The sequence below is a fragment of the Trichoplusia ni genome, chromosome 23 (assembly GCF_003590095.1).
Source record: "Trichoplusia ni isolate ovarian cell line Hi5 chromosome 23, tn1, whole genome shotgun sequence".
Lineage (NCBI taxonomy): Eukaryota > Metazoa > Arthropoda > Insecta > Lepidoptera > Noctuidae > Trichoplusia > Trichoplusia ni.
Genome location: NC_039500.1, coordinates 3,923,538 through 3,941,351, shown reverse-complemented (window position 1 = coordinate 3,941,351; position 17,814 = coordinate 3,923,538). Strand labels below are relative to the sequence as shown.

Below are 17,814 nucleotides of genomic sequence, written 5' to 3'. Positions count from 1 at the left end.
TTGTGGCGAGCTGTTTGTGAGTAGCGACACAACGGAACCTGAATGCCCCAGGGGGTCACTCTTTACGGGGACTCCCAGCTCTTTCTTGCCTTAACTGGCTGGCTAGAGAGGGGTCGCTAGAGCTATATGCTCGGGGGTGGAAGTGTCTAATGGCGTAATAACGAGGAAACCCGCTCCGGGTCCGTGACCCGCGATGGTGAAATCGGTGTCGCACCTCTCTATACCCTTAGCCTATCTCACTGATGTTGCCTCTCGCTGCCTATCGTGGCGGTATGATGGGGGGCCCATTTTTGAGCCGGCGAGTCACCGCCTGCCAATTTAATTCCATTTTTATGTGTTGAAAGGCAGGTGCTATAGTTTTCCATAGCTTTAAAGGAAACCATTCCATTTAACATTATTAATACCAATAGCCCTTATTATTTATACACATTACAATTTGCAATAGTTTTGTAGCTACCTTGGGTCGTCCATGTTTGTTCTTTAATAGAGCAGGGGTGGATGGCCCCTGGTAGATACCCCATCACATTTTAGATTAAAGTTCTCAACAAGGCCTCTACATGTTGGACCTGTGTCCCCGTGCAAGCCTTTAAAAAGGACCGGGTCTCTTCACATGAAGTGATCCCGTGACTAAAAAGAGATACAAATAATAATAATAATAATAAACGTTTATTTTCTCACCACAATATAAACACATTATATATGTACATTTTAGAATCTCATAAAAATAAAAGTAAACAGTATATTGTGGGAGACTGGTGCCTAAGCTAGGCTTTATGGGCCTGTATTTCAGGTCACCAGGTCTCCACCCTTTAGCCATTATTGCTTTTTACAAAATTTTGTGCTATAACTATTATTGCGGTAAGTAATGTTAGTTAACAAATTTTACTTACTTAAACTAATAAAACAAAGTAATTAAAATTAAGAAAACAAAACGAGAATAGGTATTTAAAATAAGTTTAGTTGTGTAGTGTAGTGTGTGTGTAGTGCGAGTGTACATGTGAGTGTTTGTGTTTTGTGTGTGTTCGTGTGTGTGTGTGAGGGTGTGCGTGTTTGTATGTTTTTATTACATTACCTAGTTGTACATAGTACATAGACAGGAATTAGACTGGTATGCTAAGTAACTTTTCGGTTTCGATATAGTTTAATTGTAAAAGCCATGAATTTAACTTTTTTTTACACATTTTATTATTTAGGTTATAGATGGTTAGAAGATTATTTATTTTGTTATATAAAAATCCACCAAGGTGGCAGAAAAAGCGGTTAGAAAAAGCGGTTTTGAGATAGATGCCATGCCGATTTACAGGATTGAATCGCCTTCTACTTTCAGCCAAGGAGGGTTGGTAGATGAGAAGAGAGTGCTGCCTTAAGATAGTGTTAAGTATGAACAGCTGACGCACCGTTAAAACTTTAGAGCATTTATATAGGTCTTCAGTAGGATAGCGATATGGTAGAAAATTGGAAACTTTTAGAATTGCTCTCTGGGCCCGTTCGAGTGCAATTAATGATGTTTTAGGAGCCCCACCCCAGATAGTGACGCAGTAGCAAAGTAGCGACTGAGCCAGCGCGAAGTAGACTGATCTCTTACAGTTTTCATCAGCTACTGCTCTTAAGGTTTTGAAGACGTATATCAGCTTCCGTAATCTGGCACAGAGTGTATCTATGTGTTGCTGAAATCTTAAAGTGCTGTCGATTTGTACTCCTAGATACTTTATACTGTCTGTTCTATTTAGGTAGATGCATGTACAAGTATTATCTTGAGGTTTCGAACACAGGTGAGCTGTCAGTAAAAATTGATTGGACATCGGAGTATTGTTCTTCTTTAGGGAAAAGGTGATATACATCGTTTTGTCAGCGTTAAGGGTCAGTATATTATTTCTAAGCCATTTTGATACGGTGTTGAAGCCCGTTTGAGCATGGGTATAAACTTCTGGCCAAGAGTCGGCGTTGAATAATAAAGCAGTGTCATCTGCAAAACCGATAATTCTGCCTTGAGGTAGAGAGAGCATGCCCAGCTCGTTAATGTAGATGAGAAAGAGGGTAGGTCCGAGCACGCTCCCTTGAGGGGTGCCGTATGTAACAATTCGTTCACTACTGATGAACTCATCCAATAACTTTGGCTTAATTCATAATTAAGTAGTAGTCATTAGTTAATTGAACAATGCTTGTTGCGTATGTTTCAAAGTTATGTTACATTTTTGGTCACTAGCTCTTTTATCAAGTGTGGTCTCCTCCTCCGTAGCCAAAACTCAAAATTTCCTAAGAATACATGTCATACACTCATGTGTCCGTGCGTGACAGGGGTCGGGCAGAGATGTGCATATATTTTGACAACAAATACGTCGGTAATTGAACCGGGGGCGGCCGGCGAGGGAGCCGGGCGTGAGATGTCAACGGAACTATTTTCACGGACGAATGGTGTTAGATGTGTTAAACTTAAGTAAATGTGTAGTTGCTAGCTGACTGTAGTTTAATTTGAGTCAAGGCTGGGTAAACTATGCTTCTTTAGTAATATTGGACTGTTGGATTGTTATTTGTTATTTGGTAGTGTTGAATATGAAAACATTCATATAGTTTCTGAAAAGTCTAAAAGCTTGAAGTGTTTAAGTTTGTTCTTTTTGTCCTGAACTCCTCAGCTACCATCGTGATCAAAGAGAACAGCCCTCATTCCCCGATGATACAACACCAATGTTGCCAACCGCAATAAACCTCAGCTACCGTCAATTATCATTTTCTACCATCCGAAAATGAGAAGAAAAATAAATAGTTGCACGGAGACACTTAGCTTTATCGCGTGCGTTTGATGACACGATTGGCGTGAAATTGGCCTGCCCAGGGGCCTGGGGCGAGGGGCGGCGGGCTGGGGTCACTCCAGAGGGGCAAGCAGGCGTGCGTCTGACGGCCGCTGACCGCAAGTAATTACCAACTAGACAATGCTAGTTGAAAATTCACTAAAGTTTTAATGGGCAGTGTTCTCACTTTGTGCGGAGTTATTATTGCTTTTTGGCCCAACCTTGGTTTTGAGGTTATGTTTTACGTAATTAGGATTTTGATAAATGGATTTTTAATGACATCTTAACATTTTCGTTGCTGCTTCTATGCGATTTTTAGTAAAAGCAGCTCGCTGATTTAGTGGTATTCGTTAGACCTGCTATAACACTAAGCCTACACAGCTACTGAATAGAAGCGTGACGGTATTACACGTAACATCTGAACATTCGCATGACCAATAAAGGTATCGTAAATAATTATTTAAAAATACACGTTTACTTTTCTATTAGTCGAGACAAATTGACCTTTTCGTTCTGAATAAATTTGGTAACACCTCATTATCGAGGTACAGACGCGGTCATAAGTACAACGTAAAATATTAAGTGCGATGATATATTTAATTTTGTATGAGTTCTTGACGCTTGGTAATTTAAGGTGAAAGTCCGTACTTAAAATATTTGCAGTCAAATTACAAACTATGTTTTTGGTAACGAAATCTTTAGGCATAGCACAAATCCATATATGTATTGCCAAAACGATGACAATGATATATAAACAACATTTTTGTGTCATTATTAATACTGAAATTTAACTAACTTATAAAATCTGAAGAACATCATCCGTCTAAATTTTAATTGCCTTTGTCTTTTTTGCAAATCTTACTGATTTTCTCGATGGTTGTACAACATGTCTATTTTATTTATTTATTGTGAATGTTTGCCTTCAAGCTGCCTTCAAATTCAAGTATTGAGTTTGTGTTACGTAAGCACGTGTGTATGTATGAGTGTCAATAATTATGTATGTACTCGTATGTACCCGCTATAGGTATGTATTTATAGTGTTTATAGCTTGCTAATGTAATGAGTCTGGTATACTAGTAACTGGTTTTCACTTATGATTTCAATTCCATCTTTTTTGATATCTTGTAATAGAGCAAGCTACTTATCCGATAGTAAGTGAAGCCTGGACACTGGAATATCACCTGTTTTAGATTTTTTTTGACAAGCATATGGGGACTATCTCAGTCCATTGCCTCTGCAAAATCTATTCCGCTGTGGCCCAACTATTTGTATAACCCAGCTCAAAACATTGAGTAAATAGGACGCAGCTACTCTATCTTAGAGGTATACAATTCATGCTATTATGGATGGACTGTTTTTGATACAAATTTACTTGCAACAATAAAAAGTAATTAACGCAAATATCTAGGAGTAAAAGTGTCATAATAGTGTCAGAAATATACTCTCATAAGAAGATTTCAATGAAATACAAACATTTTAGTTTGATTATACAAACAATTGAATTAACACGAAAACAAGTTCAATATTGATTATATGAATCATAATGATCGTGATGTTTGTAGAAACACTAGGAATCTAAATCTCCGTACGAGGGTACATAGCGTTCGGGCGGCCACTTCGGCTACTGTCGGCAATGCTCGGTAGTCCGAGCCGTGCGCCTGCGTCACACTCGCGTCAATATTTGCTGACAACTAATGGATTTCGCGAACGAAGGGTCATGTCATCTACTTTGTATAGAAACCTGTTTTGTATAGCTAGGTTTACTTATGGTATATCATTCAAGTTTTAAATAGGCGTCGAGAAGTCTATGAAAATGTAAGTTTTTTTGGTGTCTAATGAAAATGTATACAATCTACTTTTGAATAAATTATAACAGTCGCTTAAATTAATGTAACATTTAGTATGTTATCATTTTTAAGCGCATATTTAGAGTCCATCATCCGTGTCATCATTAAAATTCTCATAATCCCCATGAACAGTTCATAATAATCGCATTAAAATTCGCTACGCGCGCGCATCTGATCGCCCCCTCACGCAAAATGTTGCCAACGCTGAATAAACTCCGGCAAATTGTGCGTGAATAAACATTGACAATAATACGAGCATTGTTGCAACCCCAACCGGGTGTGCTGTCAAAATAGAGTAGTTCTAATCGCGGGCGGCCGATCGGAAAACGAGGCGGATACGTGAGGAGATACCGATTTGTAAAACAAATCGTTTTGTTGAATGTTTAATAATAATTAGTTAAGTTATTTAAACTACGTTTATGCCGTCTGCCGTCATGATCAATTACCCTGATTAGGTTTAAAAATGAGCGCACGCAGGTTTCTCATTTAAAAAGTATATGTGCATTGTATACCTAGTTAAAGTATACCTTACCAGGATACCTAATAAAGTGTATAGGTATCTATGTTAACATGAAAACAGTGTATAAAAATATTCAGAAAAAAACTGTCCAAACAATTTTATTATAACATTCCGTGCGTTGTCCAGCAAAAATGAGACCGTTGCCATTTCTAAAAGTAAACAAACCAACAAAGATGTCGGGAAATGAAATAGCAAACATTTCCGCGGCTATTTCCCTCAGTGTTGCCACACTAAGGAAGATAAACTGCGGCCGGCTGGCGGTGACGCGGCCACTCGGCCCGCATTAGGCGCGCCTGCATGGAGACTAAGTGTGTCACACACTTATTTTTTCCCCGCGGCAATTTTAATTTACCGCTGACCGTGGGTACTGGGTACGTTTGATGTGTCGCTACACTTGAAAAATACTGCGGATCGAGCGGTTGGAAATTGTGTGAAAATATTTTTTACCATGCACTAGCTTTCATAGAGCTGCTAGGAAAAGTTAGTTCGGACACTTGAATTAAATCCAATGACTTTGTGACCTATAAACTTAATGATCACTTTTTCCTAATCCACGGTTAGTAGTTAGTTATCATTAAGAAATTAGAATACTCTTTAGAATACAGCAACAAAAAGAAATGTATGAAGTATATACAATTTTAAAAGACCCATATCCACAATTTTTCTCACAGCTCCACTAGTTATATAAATACTTTATGTAAGTTACTCTCCTAGTGTTAAGCAAACACGCAACATATTGTATTTATTCGACTTCACAAAGCACCTTTCACACGAACTAAGATCACAAGTATCGAACACCAATTACCATATTCATTACCATATACTAAAATAATTTCTCCTGACTCGAGTAAAGCCTTCGAATGCACCGACATCACGCTATTTGCGGACGTGAGGCCTAATGTTTACACAGTCAAGACTCTAGTGGTGGGCAAATATGGGCCCGATCAAATGGAATTGCTTATTTTGTCTGTCTACACAGCTCCCTAGTACAACAAGTATGGGCGACAGGCGTGCCTCAGGGTTCGCTCCTCGGACCACTTTAGTAATCTTTTTTTTTTCAATAATTCGGTGGGTATTCGAGATGTTTTTGTCCGTTGGACATCACTCGACAGTTTACCGTTTTAATCTCTGCTCAAACGTACTCGTACGTGCGGAAGCGTGGTGTCTTATTGTGTTATATTATTTGTAAATTTTGTTCAACGAGTTGTTGGTTTTGTTTCGATAGTATTGTGTTTTTTGTTATCTAAGATAATAATACTTTACTGTACTCTCTTTGTAATAGGAACAAAAGAAAATAAAACATTAAAGTAAAATAAAACAAGAAAATAAAAATAACACTTATAAATGTGATTACGGACTCGAGCACTTGGATGGACCTTTGATTATGTTTACAATACCATCCAAACAAAGTGTAGCTTAATTGTTGTATGCAGAAATACGGACAATAAGGACAATATTTTATATTTTATCAATATTGCCACCTGCTTGATAATAATTTCTGCAACAATTTCTTGCAAATCGTGATTATATAATTGCGATATTGCTAAACTTAAAACCGTTGTGATCATTTAAGAAATAAAGTAGACCGTACTAGGTACCATAACTATATGAGATCCTTCTGAGTCGTATTTGTAAACGATTGAATTCGGATTTTAGTGTAATTTGTACCTACCTACTACACGCACTGTCAGACTTGGACAATACAAAATGCTCATTGTAATGGGTATTCAGCGGTCTTTTTACTATGTGTAACAAGAATTTAACCAATTGACATTGAGACAATATTAAAAAAAGTACTAATGTAGGTACTTAATGAGTAATAAAAAGTTATTGCTTGCTGATTAGATATCAAAGTGATGACGAAGACTCGAAGTAAATATTTATTTAAGTAACTTTATTTTTCAAAAGATCAAGTTTGAAAAAGATCAAAAGATCAAGTTCCACCTAAAATATTAATACAAAGTATCTAATTTTATACTAAAACAGTAATGATTTCTAATATATGTTATTTGTCGTAGCTGTCTGTCTGTAGTGTGAAGTTGCTTGATAGTGTAATATAAAAATCTCTTGTTTAATACTGATTTATATTGCTTTTAGATTACGCCATTATTCCACTTCGATTTTGTAAAGCCCGTCTGGACCACCATATTGAAACTAGTTCTGATAAATTACACAAATTTGATCCCTTTACTCGAGTTGCTCCACAAACAAACTTTCTCTAAACTACTGGCTTTTCTCCGGAGTTTAGATTACGTTACTGATTGTCTTTGCTCTGTATTGTCTACCGTTTGTGTTTGAGAGCCTCGTTGATTATAGATGACTAGAAACTGAAAATCAATAAAGGTGAATTTACAATTAAAAAAAAAATAGAACAATCTATAGCCCAGCTTTGATTAGACCAGTGATTGAACGGTAGATCACTTTTAAAAAGAAACATAATTAAAATACTCTTATGAAAACTTGGCGTATTTGGACAACAAACTCTGTAATTCTGGGTATAAGAATCGTAATCATAATTTAAGTGATGACTATGTTAATTAATACCAAATTACTTAATAAGTTTACATTTCCTATTCTTTTAGAATTTGATAACAAATTAAGAGGTTCTTTAAAACGATCTAGTAATAGTTTTCTAAAAATGAACCTATACGAAGATATTGTATACACGGACAAATAATTTCTTATAAACTACCGAAACAACGGAACGAGGCCTCATTAATTCTTAGAATTACACAAAAACAAATAAATACGTCTTTTAATCTACATAACCGTTAACAAATATGGTAGCATCGGCCCAAAATCCCGAGAAATAGACAATCTCTATCGAGTACGTACTCATAGACAAATATCATAGTTTGTGTACATATTCGAGTAAACTCTATGCACCTGCGCCTCGGTAATAGCGCTCCCGTTGCTATATCGAATTACCAAGCACCATAGATTATAGAACGGGCTCAGAAGCGATTGTATTCGTAATTGATGTCAATAAAGTGATTTGTCAGTAGCAATATCCATAGCACAGATATAATTTTATATGAATTTGAAAACTTGGACAATGTAATAGACTCTAACGGGATTAGTGGAGAAAATTAGATAGTCTCAAAACTTGAGTAAAATAGCTTCTTCGTAGATTTGAGATTTGTTCATTAGATTGTGTTTAAGAACCAATGACAAATGTTTGTACTCTTTGTCTTTTAGATAGGGCGAAAAAGCAAAAGGACATTAGATACGTTTCTCCAGTTACCAACACATTTTTCTTTCAGAACAGTACAGTAGTCGTTACAGGTAGTCAGAAGCTTGAAAAGACTGACAACCAGTCTAACCAAGAGGTATCGTGTCGCCCAGGTAACTGGGTTGAGGAGGTCAGATAGTCAGTCGCTCCTTGTAAAAACACTGGTACTTAGCTGAAACCGGTTAGACTGGTAGCCGACCCCAACATAGTTGGGAAAAGGCTAGGCCAATGATGATGAATGATGATGAACAGTGGGTAATAAAACCTATACCCGTAGGAAGGTTTCAAAATTGGTAGTAACGTTAAGTAAACCGATATTTTAATGCATTGACGCTTCTGTGACGATCATCTATGATGTCAAGTTAAGATGCTGTGTTGGTAGCGCGGCACGGAGCTTACTTTTTGTAACCCTCGGTTAATGGTGTTTGCTCGGCGGAGGCTCGCAATCTGAGACAGTTTTATCTTCGTAATTGAGTAGGTAATGACTTGAAATTAGTCGATTTGCTGGCTCCAATGACTGCATATTGATTATTCTTATTTTGATGTGGTAATAACCCTCTTATAAGTACAGTTACAGATGAAAAGGTGGGCCTAATAAAGGCTACGTGAAATGGCAGATGATTTAATATTCGGATACAAGTTTTTTTTCGAAGATATTGGTTAATTAGAATAAGGTTTTCCTTATTTATCGCAATTTAATGACATCTCGATTTGTTGACGATTTGTATATATTTCATTAACTTCTAATGTAGTTAATTCGATCCTTTACGCTTCATTTTAAAATCTGGTTACAGAAATGTAACCTAAAATGTAATTTTCTCTGAAATGACATCCTATCTCTCACTTTAGATCAGTAGCATGTAACTCTACACTACCAAAACACCTTTCCGCAGCTCCACCCCACATAATAGCGACGCTAACCGTATCATTTCGCCAATAAACACCGAATTAGCTGCAAACTATCGCGTTTCATCAAATTGCCGTGTGTTACTCGAGGCGGCGCTCACGTGTGCGCGGTGTCAGTTACGCGCATGCGTGCACTCGACCGCCATCTTGATTTACAATAATTTATAATGTTTAAGTATAATAATTACGATACTGATATAAGCGTAAGAGTAGTATTATAACTATTGAAGTCGTTTGAGTCTTCCTAACCGTATATGGCGGTGGTAATGGAAAATTGACATTTAATGAAAAAAGTTTTCGGAAACAAGTTTCAAGTTTCAAATTCAAGAGTAAAATAACCATTATATTTAAAAATTTGATTTAACGCTGTCTTGGTTTACTAAGTGGCAGGGAAGGAAAACAAATTTTGAGGCGCAAAAACGTGACTTTCGACTAAGTGGTCCTACATCATACGTTAGAAACACGCCTATATATTGTATATATTCATCTTCCAAGGTATTGGAAACCGTCGCATCTAAACTTAAAACTATAAAAAAATACACTTTGAAAGATATCTGTAAGACATAGCCGACTCACTGGCAAACCTGGGGTCGTTAGACGCGGGGTACCAGCCGGCGCCCCGCATGTCTCCGTAGTGCGGCAAGTCTGCCGGGGCGCAGCCGTAGCCCTGCACCGGGGCTCCGCCGTACAGCGGCACGGCGTACGGGTTCGCCGCCATGCCGCACGATGGCCCCAGTGGGGAATTAATACTGCTGCCTGATGAATTCGATCTGGAAAAATATTGACTGTTACATTTCTGAATAATCTGATCTGAAACATTTTCAAAAACAATTTATTACGATCCCTAAAAGTAAAATGTGAAGGTCCAGACGGAGACAGCGAAAAGAGGTCGTCTTTTGCGAAAATAATTCTTACAGTTTCCTAAGCAGACATACAAGAGCAAGAAAACAACGAACAGGCCTTTGCCCTGAAATACGAAGAAAAGAGCTACAATACCATGTGACTTATGACCTAGATACTTCTTAGAAAAGAAGAAGTCAGAAGTGTCTTGTCTTATCAAAATTGCATTTCCCTAGTCCCTGATGTTAGGCAATTTCACGGGACTAAATATAATGTTCTCTAAAGATATCATTTGTAATAGTAGCGTTGAACATGAGTTCAAAATTCTTAAACATGTGTGGTAGAGAAACCCCAAAAATACATCGGTATTTTATTGGTATTGAAAGTAATACAGCCTGCACCTACGTGTTTTGCAAGACTCGGGGGTTATGCACAAGGCACTGACGTTGAACTGAACGGTTTCTTATTTTTTCCTTGTGTACCTATCTAACTAACAGATGTCACTGAAAAACACAAATCTAGTGGCCATAAATGCAGTAAAAACGTAACGACAAAAAACGAAGTCAATGAAGAACAAAACGATGAAAACAGCAAAATGACGGATACGTGCTTTCCTTCCGGTTCGACTGCTACGTCTGCTACTAAATACACTTCCTATTTTTATCTATGAAGATTTTTAAAGAGATTAAATCCAGACAAAACAACTTTGACCCAAATCTGCCACACACAGGTCTCTAAGCCGTTACCCGACGAGGCGCCAACACGTCACTTTCAAACAATACCGAGCTTATCTACCTAATCCCTATTTACACAATCTAATCTCCCTATCGAACCATCCCTGCACCAAAAAAAAACATATCCAAGCGATTTCCAGCCTTAACACCAATAAAATAATGATTATTTCCATTATTAGAATCGGTAAATATATCCTTGTCTCTGGTACACCCCAGGGCCGCCATTACGAAGTTTGGTTTGACAAATTGAGTTTTGACAGGGCGGGAAATTATGGCGCGAACCGTTTTAGTTGTTAGCGCAATTAGAGCAAATTTTAATTTGATTTTAAGATTGTTATCTTTTAATTTAGTGTGTTATGTAAGTTTTAATTGGTTTTACGTTAATTTAATCATTGTTATTCGGTGAAACAGCATGGTACCGAAATTATAAATGGCGAGGTGAATAACTAGCTAACTAAGAAGATAAATAGATAGCTGTCTCTAAATAAGTTTATAATCTTTAAGAAACGTAGGATGGTGATATTAAGACGATTAAGAAACATAGGTATACCTAGATACCATCATACCTAGATATCATCAATAAATGACAGTCAACCAAACTTTATGATTCACACGTCCTCGTTGACTCTACCAAACATTCACTTTCCACCGGCATAACTTTCAACGCCATGAAATAACATAATGCTCGTCTATTTAACATGTAAAGCACTATTTATTTACAGATACCGGAAAAAATTGTAGGTGTGAACCACTCGTAGGCAGAACAAACACTCGCCCATGTAATGTTTAAGTTATAAGACTAAATCCAATGGTGTCTCATCGTCAACAGACTGGCAAATTGCAAACTCATCTACTTCGTTATATTTGAGCAGTGTGAGGAGAATACATCAATCTGGAAGTGGAAAAGGGGCTTTTGAATATTCTCTAAGATTTAATGAAACAACCTAAGAATGGAAGCATGAATTTCCAACCAGCTTCAAAAAGGAGCAGGATCGAAATATCTGGATATGTTTTATGTTAATTACTTTTTAATTTTGGGAGTTGATTTTATAAGTCGGTTTTTATGAGTTACATACCTTCCAAATTTTAACAATCGGGGTATTACTACTTAAGAAGTTACAAAGGTAGTTAGTTAATGAATTTACTTAACATAAGCACTATGTTAAGTAAATATGTAAAAATTATAAAATGTAATATGGACTCACTTACGTTACAAATCTAATGTTTACTAAATTTTCATAATATGATTTTAAATGTTATATTTTTGAGTATGGTATTACAGATATATTGAAGAGACTAAGTTGATGTAATAACGGTATTTAAGTACTTAAAATATAATTTTGACTGTTGATTTCAGAATCAACCAGATTCGACTGTTTAACACAATATTCTAAATCTTCTACGAATGCGATAAAATATGATGAGTAAGTATTATGTAACTTAGAAATCTCGTTACTATTTAATCAAACCGGTCAAGTGCGAATTGGACACGCGTCTAAGGGTTCCAGTCTATACAAAGACAACTCTGCAAAAGAAACTGGTCACCCATCAAATTTATGACGATACCACCCGGAACCCTAGAAGTGATGAATCGAGACGATTATGTAGAGTTTGTACGAAAGTGAGAAACTAATACAGTGAACGCAGTTTGATACAGCTTTAGAAATAAGTCGCTTATAAAAACATTCAATACAGAAGCTCCATCACTATGAATGGTTAATCTAAGCGCTGAATAAAGTCTACGAAGAGGAAGTCCAAATGCTTAAAAAAGCACCGTATATTAAGTTACCTTGGACGTTTAGTTCTAGGTCTGCATATAACATAAGATTTCAATGCAGAACTTTGATATATTGTTGATGTTATCAACATCAGCAATCTTTTAAATATATGTACTTATATCATCAAAAAGGAAACTACAAACAAAAACTGTATGAGGTGTTCCCATTAAGGTGAATAGCAACAAATGATATATTTATGTGATAGATATTATATTTAAAATGTAAAATAAGTGTAACTACAATATCTTAAAACCATGAGGCATGCGTCTAGGTGACGTTAATCGTGACAAACTTATCGCAAACTTTCAATTTTTTGCGGTCAGTTGACTGAGTTGACCTCGTTAACTGTATAAAATGAAGTTAGATCTAACATCATTAGCGCACTTAATTAATTATGCAAAAAAGTAGCTTTACACATAAATCTTAAAAGAAGTCGTAAATTAAGTATCTAAACAGTTAATAAAAACTAGTATTCATTCTATTACTTAATCAGCAGAGCTTTTCAAACAACCGTGTATTTATAGCGCGCAAAAAATAACGACGTTGCGTGAATATAATTGCAATTGTGTAAGACCTTGGCGTATTGAATCAGAACAAAAATGGCGATGAAAAGGAATTTATTCGGATTGCTATTATACTGTGACTATTAACAACAAAAAACATCTAAACGAATTTAATTTTGTATGAATTAACACATTTAACTACTTCCTTACGATACCGAAGATCTTTTTTTACTTAAACCAGCAAAAACTAATCAATTATCCATAGAAAAGTTAGACATATCCAAATATTTATACTCAATCCTAAATAAACGAGGTTATGCGAGAATTCAATGTGATGTATTCAATTTTTTCCCTCAAAACGCAAGTCATTTGATTTGACACACGGATCTAAGTAAAGCTTATTTATTTTCTAGGTTTAGATAATATACGTCTGTCCGTAGCCCGTCATGACTGTACCAATAAGGATGTTAATTTGCATTCGATAAATAGACGTTTGATAAATCATAGATGCTACGTAAGATTTTTGGACTGTTCGGCAAAATGTAAAAACTGGATTTACACAAATTAAGTAAGTTTTATCGAAAGTTAACTTTAAGCCGGGGCTATAAGCTAGTCCAATTATGTTAGATATTAGATTATTTCTGGCTAACGAAACAATAACTGTTTTTACAAGTTTCTTTTTATATAATTCACATTCTAAAAGAACTTTCGTCAGAAATATAAAAAAATGAGGTTTGACAAAAACATTACCGCAATGGTACCTAATATTTTCTATTATTAGAGTTTTTGCTATTATTTTGATGAATTCGCAATCTTGTTTCTTCACGGTTTTTTTACCAATATTTTAAAAGAGGTGGTGATAAAAGTTGTACCATTCATGAATGCATGAAAATAACAAAAATTGTTTCTTTGACTGTCAGAACTTTTTTCAGGAAACATAATTTATATTTCTAAATACAAAAGCGACAATTTATGGAAAAAAAATGTGAGAAAATTATTCAATTAGGAAATGGATTCACAGTATGTTAAATTTTGCTCACGACAACGATTCTATTTTAATGTCTTAACGATGTAACAATACGTTTTTACGGAGCACACTTTTAATTTAATTATGTATAAAATGATTTTAAAATTCTCGGCTTTACCCGCGTCACAAGATTATTTTTATTTTGTTAAACTTTTATTAATCTAGAATTATTTCAAAGGATGTGATTTTTTTGAAGTATAATGAACGAACCTAGGTTCGTTTCGTAAAATATACCTACGCATAATTTTGTCACGCTTGATATTGTTGCCATTGGATGGGACATATTATTTTATTTTCATCACAAATTATTTTTGCAATTTTTAATGTGTTTTTAAAGTTCCGTTACCATAATTCTACGTATAAAAAAATATTAGATTTAGGCCTAAACTGCAATTCATTGAAGATGTGCATTTTAATAACTCTCAATATTAATGAAAATATTAATTTTGAAATATTGTTTAGCTACAATTTTTAAAACCGATTTCAAATGAATAAACCGTAAAACCAATCAAACAATTTGTCGGAAAGCCTTTGATAATGTGAACCAGTTGAACAATGAGAATGTGTTGATGATATTTGACGAACACTAGAGATCAATTAACCGCGGAGGCACTACGTAATGATACCCACATATAATGGTGCTCCTCAACCAGCATGACTGTAAACAGCTGAACTGAATGCTGGCGTCCCTCAGGGTGCTACGTTGAGTCCACTATCATTCATGAATGAGAGACGGTATTTTTAGAGAACCGAGTGAAGTAACATCGATCACGAGTCAAGCAGGAGCGAGCCGAGTCGCGAGCCGCGCTCCTACAGCACATCGTTGACCGCACACACACCACTTGACCGCTAATCACAACATACCTGCACAAACAAACGTCACAGAACTATATCCTTCGACTACGAACGACGCTCAAGCACTCTCGTCGGGACCTTCGCCACTCGAAAAATCAGCGGGTGGAGGGCGCCCCCCCCTCCCGGCGATCGATCCACGCACCTGTACGGCGACGGCGGATTGTTCGCCAACTCCAGCTTGCGGTACTCCTCTATCGGAGACAGGATATCCGTGACGGAGAACGGGGTGGAGTGCTGGAGCTGCAGCTGGGACAGGTTCTGCTGCAGCAGCGCCGACTTGGGCGACAGGCTCATCGCCAGCTCGGCAGCGCTCAGTTCCGGCAGCGCCTCCGCCGGACACGGCGAGTAGTCGCCGCCCTCCGCGGACATCCGACCGGCCGACACTCGACGCCACTCGACGGCTCAGCCTCTAGTGGCTCTCGGGGCGAGAGTGGCGGCCGGAGCCCCCGGCGCGGGTTACGGCACTCGAGGGGCCCCGCCCCGCGGCCGGCGCGCGCTCCTATGGCGCGGGCCGGCGCCGCGGATTGGTGCGCGGCGCGAGGGCCGGGCGCGCCCGCTGCCGCAGTCCGCGCCGCGCGCCGCGCCAGTCCGTACGGGGAGGGGACCCGCCGCCGCCGCCAGCCGCGCCGGCACTCGGCGCCCGGCGCTCGCTGCCACCGACTTATGTATTCACATTGTTTATATTTGATGTCTGTTACAACCTCTATGTATCTCTCTTGTGCGGCGAAATAATCTTATGATAATGAAGTCCTGTAACATACGAACATAAATTAGTTATACAAGGTTCAATGTGTACCATATTAGTGCTACGAAACTGTAACGAAGTGAATCAAACGTAAAGTTCTTGTCTCTTTTTCTTGCTCGCGCTGAAAGCTCCTGCTGGCTCGTTCCATACGTATCTATGTAAATAAAGTTTAGAACTTATTTCGTGGAGTGTAAGGACTATTGTGCAAGGGATTTTGCACCTAATTGGTAAAGGGACACATTGTGCGACAGAATGAAAACCCGTCAATAACCTAGCAATAACAACATTATCAAAGACATTGAGTGCAGTCACCAATACCATTAGTATATTCATATGTTGTTTTAAAATAAATTGAAACCAATTCCTGTGCAAAGTCTCTATAAACCTCTATCTCTAGACCCTCCCGTTATAAAAGTACCTATGTTAATAAAGTGTGATTGCTTGAATTGATGATTATCATCATTGAATTGATCCTCAAATTCCGTTCCGAGGTGGGATACAATTTGCGATAGATCATAAAGGCTAGCTAGCTTCTTTGTCCAGCATTGTATCGCGATAGACTAAGTTGATAGAAAACTTCTTTAGCGCTGATCTTTAATCTGTACTTACCTTAAGGTGTGAGCCGCATTAGCTTTGCATAAAGCTCATTAAATTGTTTGTTTTTGTGGTGCAAATATTTATCATGATTATCTTCATGACCTGTTGCAAAAAAATTCGTAGCCGCACAATGTTTTGTGATCATTCATCTACTATATATAATTACCGATTTGCTTATTATTCTTGTGACAGCATAAATTTCAGATTGCTAGCTAGCCATGCGGCAACTACGGGCGCTACGGGGAGCTGGCATGTGCTTGGTGCCCGTAAGATCAGAACTCGTATACTTAGCATTGCAAATGTCTTGTCAGTTAAAACGTTGATAATCTACTAGGTTTGGCACATCCCATTTGGTCGTCGACTGTATCTGATCATATTGAAATTATGTTTGACAATTATTTGTATCATATATGACTTTGGCTATCTAGTGGAGGAAATTTTGTTCTTCCCTAATGATTAACTACGACTAAGACTGCTCCATCTGATATTGCTATACCGCCAATTCTGGACTTTCAAGTGTAATACCAATCAAGTGATAATTGGACTCGTGGAGAACCCTAACTGGGTGACGTAGGAATATCCTAAGAAGAACAAATTTGCAACAAAAAATATTCACCCATCGTTTAGTTTCATTTGTTTTTAGCAACAGCAGCATACTTCGTCATTTTAAAATCAGAATTAAACTGACTTTTCTAGCGATATTATTTGTAGGTATTTAGTATAGCATCGTTGTTGTTAACAATTAAATCCTATAGGAAACTCTATGGCAAAACACAATAAGTAGAATTTTTGATAAGTTTCAAAGAGGCTTGAAGTCTAACTAGACTCTAGCAAAGAGTGATAACAGCCTTTCTTTAAACACATTTTCAGGTCTCGGCAATACCGCCGCTAGTGTTTCAGAGCAGAGGGAACTGCGCAGACCGTCGTAAGCATTATGATGTGCTATTGTTGGTGGTCCGTCAATGTATACCAATGAGGCAAGACTAAGAGGGACAAAATCTAAAGGACAATAACAAAGTTTTGTCATTTTATCGACGCGTCGTAACTGTATAGACTCTGTGAGCGTGATGATTTAGGTGAAATGTTTTCAAATTAAATATGCTCGATGTTTGCCACAATACCTACTGTGTAAACAATAAGATTAGTAGGTACTCTCTATGTTAAAGGGAGAGTAAGGACATAATCTGTTTTAATCGACTTCAAAAGGAAGGTGATTTCAATTTTGTATGTTAAAAAAGTATATTGTCTTTAGATCTGTAAGTAAGCAAATTACGTTTCAAAAGTCCCTTTCTGAGGCCTACTGAAAAAAAAAGATTTTGATTTTTTTTTTAAGTTAATCGTGATATCGGTATTCGACCAATAAGGACAAACATTACATCACATTTATAATTTTTATCTTTGCTGTGCCCGACAGGGTCCACGATTGTTACCTATCAAAAAA

The 17,814-nt window shown here is 37.3% G+C and overlaps 1 protein-coding gene across 1 annotated transcript in view; it reads right to left on the bottom strand.

Moving 5' to 3' along the window:
- LOC113504860 (homeobox protein Nkx-2.1-like) overlaps positions 1–15,541 on the bottom strand; it is a 33,980-nt gene extending 18,439 nt beyond the window's left edge. The window contains exons 1-2 of the mRNA XM_026887340.1: positions 15,174–15,541; positions 9,871–10,064 (exon numbers count right to left, since the gene is read on the bottom strand). Coding sequence (XP_026743141.1) covers positions 9,871–10,064; positions 15,174–15,400 — 421 coding nt within the window. The 5' untranslated portion in view covers positions 15,401–15,541. The remainder of the gene's footprint in view (positions 1–9,870; positions 10,065–15,173) is intronic.
- Positions 15,542–17,814: the final 2,273 nt, after the last annotated feature.